At 35.3% G+C, this 8,207-nt stretch overlaps 1 protein-coding gene across 1 annotated transcript in view; it reads right to left on the bottom strand.

Moving 5' to 3' along the window:
- Nucleotides 1-8,207, bottom strand: part of GABRA1 (gamma-aminobutyric acid type A receptor subunit alpha1) — a 37,546-nt gene that overhangs the window by 15,097 nt on the left and 14,242 nt on the right. The window contains exons 4-5 of the mRNA XM_010163146.2: nucleotides 3,216-3,436; nucleotides 1,499-1,581 (exon numbers count right to left, since the gene is read on the bottom strand). Coding sequence (XP_010161448.1) covers nucleotides 1,499-1,581; nucleotides 3,216-3,436 — 304 coding nt within the window. The remainder of the gene's footprint in view (nucleotides 1-1,498; nucleotides 1,582-3,215; nucleotides 3,437-8,207) is intronic.

Genomic DNA, 8,207 nt, shown 5'->3' with positions numbered 1-8,207 from the left:
AAAAAATGGAAACTCGTGTTTAGACTAGGGAGAGTCCAGTGTTTAGGCTGTGGCTCAGTGATGTGCAGATGTAGTATCAAGTCTATAAAAATTCAATCTAGTAGTTCACATTTGTTCAAAAACTGTTGATGGTTTAATTTTGCATGAGCAGGTTTTATGCACGATTAGCCATCTTCCCACCTCCCAGATCCAGCATGCAGTCTGCATAAACAATTTAATGTGCATTTCAAAAGAAATTCAATCCTGCAACCACTCCTGATCTAACTGAGACCTCAGGTGCACATATCTGTTATTAATCAAGAACTCACTGCAGCTGTTTGCCCTATTAGTAGCTGGAGTAAAGCTTCTCTTTCCACCCCCTTCTGTTTCACAGGAGATTTGGAAAGATTTATTGGAAGTGCTGTAAGAAAGCTTAACATTTAAGGAGTAAACTATTTTTGTCAGTTATACTCCAAGTATGTATGAGCTGTTCGTTCTCTAAATCTTACGTAGGAGGCTAGTAGCTCTTTAAAGACAAAACATCAGTCCTTTCTCATGGTAAACACAGAGCTATTCAGCCCAAAGTAAATTATCACCCTGTCTGGTAACACGTGATGAATGAATTGGGTGTTCTGTTTGTTGACTTCTAAAATATATCAAGCCACTAAGTACCTATTATCAGTGAAAAGACACATTTCTACTAGAAAAAAACAGCCATTGAAGAAACAATTTGTACACTATTTGTACATCTTCCACATGTTTTGTCTTCCTTGTTTGTGTTGAATCAACCAGATTAAAACAGCTCTGCACTTTTCTGTTTGTTTGTTTTGTTTTTACTTGAAGAGTTGAAGGGGGGCTATACATAATTTTTAAAAATGTTTATCTAAGTTTGAAAGTATCAGTATCAGGTTTGTTGTTATTAAAGTTTTGGGCAAAATTCTCAACTTACAGAGAGCTTTGTCAGTTATTACACTGATTTCAATTACATTACATTTTATCATGTTCTCTAATCTGAGGTTGCAAATACAGCAAGTGTAGGACACTATTTGGAGATTTATGAGATTTTTTCACTTCCAGGAATGTTGCGTAATTGTAATATGAATATTTTATTATCCTAGGCAAAATTTTGTTTTGAACATGTCAAGACTATGGTAGTGGAATTGTTTTTACCTAAACCAATTCACTTATCTGTGGTCTGTATTACTTCTCTCTAACATGGATTTTGAGTCTTAACAAAATAAAGCAACTACAAGATTAAGAACATTTTCTATGTGACAAACTACTTTTCTAGAAGTTTAGAGCATTGTTATTTTAATCTCTCATCCAGACATGACATTGGAGGATATTTAAGACACAGAGAAACGGTTCATTATATTAAATATATATATAAAATAATAAAAATACAACTCTGCAAAAAGTGAAAAATACACAAGATTAAAACCTTGGGGTTTTTTCAGTTGCAAAATGCTTTCACAAACTGGCCTGAAAAGGGAGAAACCTCAATTTAAAATAAACTTACAGCTTCCAAATTTCAAGGGGCAAGCATGTGCATCCATAGGGAAGTCTTCTAAATGCATTGGACATTCTGCTCTCACAGTCAATCTATAATGGATTAATGAGCAAAAGGACACATTTATGCTAGTTTCATAGAAATAGCAAATAGACTTCTATCAAGACACATAAAATAAGTATAGAATAATATCTGCTATGTGATTAATTAACAGCTAGAAGGGGACCTAAATGGCTGGGGATGCTGACAGGCATGTGTAGACACAGCAGTGCAACTGGCTCTGCCCCTCTACCATGTTTGACTGTACAGCAGAGACATGCTCAGAATTTTAACTTGGTGTGAAGATTAAAATCTATTAGAAACTAAAATTGCTTCCTTGCTGCCATCATTAAATTGGCCCACTCTGGATGCTCAGACATTTGCCGAAATCATTTTGTTGCTATCAGCTTGGGTTCAAACATGTTTCTCAACAGAAGACATTAAATAAACTAGAAACAGTGACATACCACACATCAGGAAAGAATGAGCAATAATACTTGAATACTAGGCAGAAGATTGCATTGAGGCACTTGCAAAAATGAGCAAATAGCAATGGTTATGGTAAAAAAAAGAGATGTGAACAATATGCTGCCATGATAGTGTTCTTGTGGATTAAATCCCTAACAGTCAAGCATTTAGGAAGACAAGAAAAATTGACCTGGACTTGTACGACTACCAGCCAAGTAGATTCTTCCCTCACCTAGGCAGTCTTGAAAGACGTTGCAGAATAAAATGAACATATTTGACAGGCTCCTAAAAGCCTGGAGACTTTGTTTTCTTCAAATACTTATACTGCTTTAAAAAAAATCTTTAAAATTGTTAAAAGAAAACTCATTGTTCACTTACGTGCTAAACTATCCATCTAGACTGAATCAACAGAATCACTTTATGTCTCATTTGATTCCATGTGAGACATAAACAGAGGCTGCGTAGCTCTATAGCGACAATATACTATTTGTTTTTTCATTTTTTAATTTGCAGTCTTTTAATCCAGAATGTTTCAATGACTGTGTATCATAGTTATTTCAAAAGGATTTAACTCCTCTGCTGACAAATGGATAGCTAAAGTTCAGTTATCCATGAAGAGAGTAGCATATTTCCAGTAAAACTGGTGCCAGCACAAAAATATTTTTTTCTCCTAACTTTCCAAATGTTTTAGTGAATTGTTTTTCTTGCTATGAATAGAATAAGAAATGTCTATTTTTAGACTATCATGCTCTGTATTCCCAAGCACAAGAAACATGAAGAATGGGCAATGAATTCTGTGTGCATCTGCTAGTTTTTAGAATCTGCTTTCTATGGGATCCAAACATTAAAGACCCTTGTACATGATCTAGTAGTCTCGATTATATTAAACATTCAGCCTTTATTACAATTTGCCTATGGAATGCTTGAAAGCAACTCCAAATTAAGATCCTCTGCAAACTGAATGATTCCTAATACTATGCTTTTAAAATCAAGCATTAAGACACATCCAGGGAGTGTAAAGGTAGCACAGCAGGAGGGGAAAAAAGAAACACTGCAAATGCCTCACTTTGTCCATCATTCAATGGCCTACTGTGAAAATAATTACTAAGCAGGAATCAAATTATGCTCAAAAATGAACCTGCTTCCTCTTTGGAAAATATGATGCTTTAACAAGTTAAATTGTCAAACTAAATGAAGAATATGGTATTTTAGGACTCACCTCATTGTGTATAGCAATGTCCCATCCTCTGTAATTCGTAATAGTTTATTTGGCATCGTCATGTTATGAGCCACTGACTTCTTTCCATTGTGGAAAAAGGTATCGGGTGTCCAAATTTTGCTGGCCATTAAATTATTTAACCGGAGAACAGTCATAGGTCCTTTGAATTTTAATCTCTCATCTTTCCAGCTTTGGCGGAAAAATACATCTATAGTGTATTCCTACATCAATTCAGAAAAAAAGGGAAACACTTATGATGTCATATGTTACAATTTGAAAACTTGAGAAGTACATTCTTACCATTGCCTAGAAGCAAAATAACTATTAATGAAATTAATAATTATCAGAATATTTATTCTCCATATTACTTACAAAGTATCTGCAGCTGGTTATTAAACAGTTACAATATCATTACTATCGAAAGTTAGACAAGAAAATTCCTGTGGATGCAATATAGTATAATATTTTCCCAGGGAAAAATTCCACTCCAATATGAAAATTCAGTATGGGATTATCCTGCTCCTTCTATCATTTATGGCTGTGATATAGTAATAAACATAAAAAGTGGTTATCCAAACACTGTTCAAAATTACCCTGAATGATAATCTTTTGGCTGAGAAACCGAACCTTTGCTGACATCTCCTTGCCAATGGAGATGGTAAATCCTGAAATAAGGGAAACTCCTGTGTGTGAAGGCACACGCAGCTATAAGGAAAAGAGCTGTCCCAAGGAATATGTTAGTAAAGAGAAACATTCAGTAAGAAGTATGCAAAATCTTTCTGTCATAGACTCTCTTAGACTTGTGATTTTTCTTTTAACAAATGGCAATGCTCCATACAACATAAGCAATTGTGAGCTGTTTCTTCGTTGTGCAACTATCAGCAAGTAAGAACAGTGATTCGTACTGGTGGTGTGTTTTTCCTGGTTTTAGGTCATGAAATTCCTAAATAAATTTCTTGTGGAGATGAAAATGTTGTGGTTCTGTGGGGTGGCCTAACTTTGGATTTGTTTGGGTTTTGATTTTGTTTTCTTCTTTTATTTACACCCCAGATCTGTGGACCATTTTAGTGCATACTTAATTGTATTCCCATTTTATAATGACGTGCTCAATGAGCTGCTGAAGCCTGGATTTGTTCAGCTCCAGTGACAGCAGTTGTGCACTTACAGCCAACTACTTCCTTCAGAATTTTGCTGAGTCAGGGCCCCTAGGTTGAACTGTGTGCAAAATCTTGTCCCAGGTATGCAGCAGAGCAGGAGAGGAGGAGATTTAAAATGCAGTAGATGGCATTAAAATATTGACTTTCCTCCATATTTTATTAGCTCCAAAGCAAATTTTCTCCTACACACATGGAAAAGGTAAGAGACATGCCCAGAAGTTGACATAATTTCTGTGTGCATGTAAGCCATTCCCTTTTTATCTCTTTCAACTGTAAAGAAGGAGGTGAGTGGGAGGTGGCATAGGTTGAGAGAAGGGAGTCTGGTTCTTCACTTTATATAAACACAAGGTTCTAATGCTGGAAAAGAAAAAGGAGTCTGAAAGATTTGATAATGGACCTGACAGCATAAGACAAAACTCAATTAAAAAGTAGCTGACAGGTCATGCTTGGTACAGACTGAATCTTTCTCTGTCCCAGGCTGTTGCACCATATAGGATGACTTCATTTTGGCTGAGATTTCTCAACTCCTTAGCTTTCACTACCCACTTTAACATGTACAATAATTCTCTTCAAATGAATCCTGACAGACAGCTGATCTTTAAGATCAAGTCATCAGACACTCTGATTAGAGCTTTCTTCTACAGGAGAGTGCCATACAGAACAAGCGAACAGAAGGATTTTCTGAGAGAGATGAAATTCAGATTAAATTCTCTACAGTGGAGACTCTTCATTCCTTAGACTGTAGGTAAAGAAAGAAGATTCTTATCTGCACTTTGTCATCAAGTTGTATGATATTGAATATTTATAACTTTTTGACTAATATGTTCTCTAACTTACTCATCTGATATCTCTCCCCGGAGACTGTTTATTCTCAGGGTAAATCAAATGAGGTGCTATACAGGAAGGTAGTAAGACAGAAATTAATTTCTGAAGAGCTTACAGTACAGAAGCAGTGGGAATGAAGGTTTACTAGAAATAAAAATATTCTGTCTTTCTAAAAAAGTTAATCTTAATGCTTCTTATTCCAGATAATATATATCAAAAATTTCACAAAAATGAGTCATGTGAGAATAGCCAGTCATCTGCCGTTGAGTTCAATCCACTATCTGAGAGAGCATGCCTGAAAATCTGCCAAGTTCTTCCAAAAAAAAAAGTCATTTTTATTTTTAAAAGTGCTTTTCTTCTGTTTAACTTTATTCACAAGTTTAAGAACAAGCCAAGACATTCTCTTTATAGAATAACAGGTTATGTCTATGCTGCTCTTAAAAGAGTGTATTGAGAGTGGGTAGGAACATCATGTACACCCTGATATATCAACCTACTATCTATATAACTGTCTCATTGGATTCCTGCAAGCAGATGGTCTAGGTATGCTGATGTCTCACTGTAGCTGTAGTTTCATAACATATGGCGTCAGCTGGAATAGCTCATTGCCAGCTCCCAGCCATCAGTCCTGGGCTCAGACAGCAGTGCATCGTTCCCTCAGTGCGCTAAAACAGCTGCTTGTGAGGCCTCCCTGTGACCAAATCCCACAATCCACTCTATACTTACTGCAAATCTGCTCAATGGATCAAATTTGTGGTAGTTCTCGAAGTGATGGTACCTACAACCAACCTGTAGTATGCATAGAGGACTTTGCACTAAACGTGCATTGAAATTAAGATTAACTTTATATTCTGGTAAACTCTTCATTTTATCTTTCTCTTTCTGTCTCTGATTTCACACTTATTGCCTTAAGCAAAAGAGTTAGCATGAGTAGGCTACACACATATTACTTTTCAGGGCAGGTGAGTGGGAGTTTTACACTAAATACTTTTCTGTAATTCCTTGGTTTTCAAAACATATGAACACCTGCGGAGACTCATGAGTTCTTTCTGCTGTTTAACTAAGTGAAAATCAGGAGCCAATGTGATATGAGTTTTTAATTATTTTTGAGATTATTTTTTTTTTCTGTAGGTAGTGATCACTTATGCTGTAGTAATTCAGATATACTGTATTATAGCTAAAGTCACTAATTATTTTGTTTTAATATATCTATTCCTAATTCTGAAACTAGATTGGTTTTTACTTCAGTATTTTATTCTTCCTTAAAACCCAAATCCCGTACAAATACCAGTTTGTTCTAGGAATGTGAAATTAGCTTTACCTTCTACTTTATTACTAAATCACTTGAAACTACAGAGTATAAGTAGATGCTGAAGTTCAAACATTCTATAGTCCCGAGTAATTCAGCAGGCCTATCAGTTACTCTAAATTTATGTCTACATGTAAGAATGCATCCATGTCCATTTGTTTATTGGATTGCCGTTCATTATTGGAGTTTCCTAGTAAATCTGACTCAACAGAGAAAACTGGACTAAATAGCTTAGTCAGCTAACTTATAGAAAACAACTCTAATATTAATACAAAGCATACAATCACCCACATATATCTATAACTCTTTTTTTCCTTCACCTTCCATAGGCATCTATGTCCAGCCCAATACTTTAAATTATGTTAATTTTCAGGAACTTAACAAGAGACTGTCCCAAAAAGACACTTCTCTACAAAAATGAAGCAACATCAGATCACATACAATCTGCAGCTGCTACAGTTTTAATTCAAAGTGTTAGTCACATGACTGTGTTTGAACTTTTCAGTTTGTCCAGTGGTGATTAGTTACCTATTTCAAGACAGAAAGAGGAAGCAAGACGAAGTGTTTTGCTGAACCATTTACCAGAACACAAATAGTGCATGTCAGTGGTTTCTATCAGTCTTCAATCCCAAGGAATTTCCTCTCTTTTAATGTGTAATTTAGGGTAACACGTAGATATTGTAATTTCACAAGATTATCACAGAACAAAAAAGCAGGAGTCATTGAATGCTTTTGTTTTTCATTCTTCTTCATGATATATATAGTACTTGTACAATATTGTATATATGTGCTGAGGAGACAAGTCACCAGTCTATTTCCCTGCATTACCCTTCTGTTGTAGGTCTTCTTATCAGAATGACTGGTCAAAAAGTCTGTGCCACCCAAGCTATTCTTTCTCATTGAAATATCATGACATCAGCTGCATTTATAAATTTGACTGTAGTTTTATAAATGCTATTTTCCAAGCAATCAGTAAAATTGACAATTTTGTGATAAGAAGTTGAACTTGTTTTCTTCCCATGGTAATTTTTTCTCTCTTTTTTTTTTAATCTTTCTTTTGGTGAATGTCTTTAGCTAAATGTAGCCAGCTGTAAGGTTGAACTGTTCTTTCTTCATTTAAATTAATGAGGATGTTTCAAGCATTCATCCTAACACAGGATGCAGCAGATACTGGTAGCTGCAGACCAGGCCTTCCCTGTCAATAGCAACCTACTTGTGAAGAGTTCATTTATATGCAAAATTTAAAGTACCGTATCCGTATTTTTACACAATTTTTAATATCTCTTAAGACCAGGGCTCACAACATCTTCATTCAGTTCTCTGAACTTCACCATCCCCTGCAGTTATCTAGCAATTTGATTTTAATATTAATTCCATAAAGAAGTGACACTAATTCTCTCATTAATCTTCTCTTCTCTTTTAGCAGCCAAGATTTAGGAAAGTCACTTCCCATTGATTAGTAGCTTTTAATATAAAAATACAGGTTAGACTGTACAGATGTCACACTGTAGGCATAAGTGTTAATTGCATTTTAAGATGATGATCTTTCTCGGCAAATTGGATCAGTGATGTGCCAGCAAGGACCTTAGCAATCATTCTCAGAATACAGATCCAAACCCTAATGCATTTCGTAATATATTATGTAGCAAATATAAGGTCTGTTAAAACTCATTATTAAAGTCACTGAGGCTGCTAATTTCA

The sequence above is a fragment of the Antrostomus carolinensis genome, unplaced genomic scaffold (genome assembly GCF_000700745.2).
Source record: "Antrostomus carolinensis isolate BGI_N321 unplaced genomic scaffold, ASM70074v2 scaffold21682, whole genome shotgun sequence".
In the NCBI taxonomy this organism is placed as follows: Eukaryota; Metazoa; Chordata; class Aves; order Caprimulgiformes; family Caprimulgidae; genus Antrostomus; species Antrostomus carolinensis.
The sequence above is the reverse complement of the archived record's forward strand: the minus strand, read 5'-3'. Positions and strand labels throughout refer to the sequence as shown.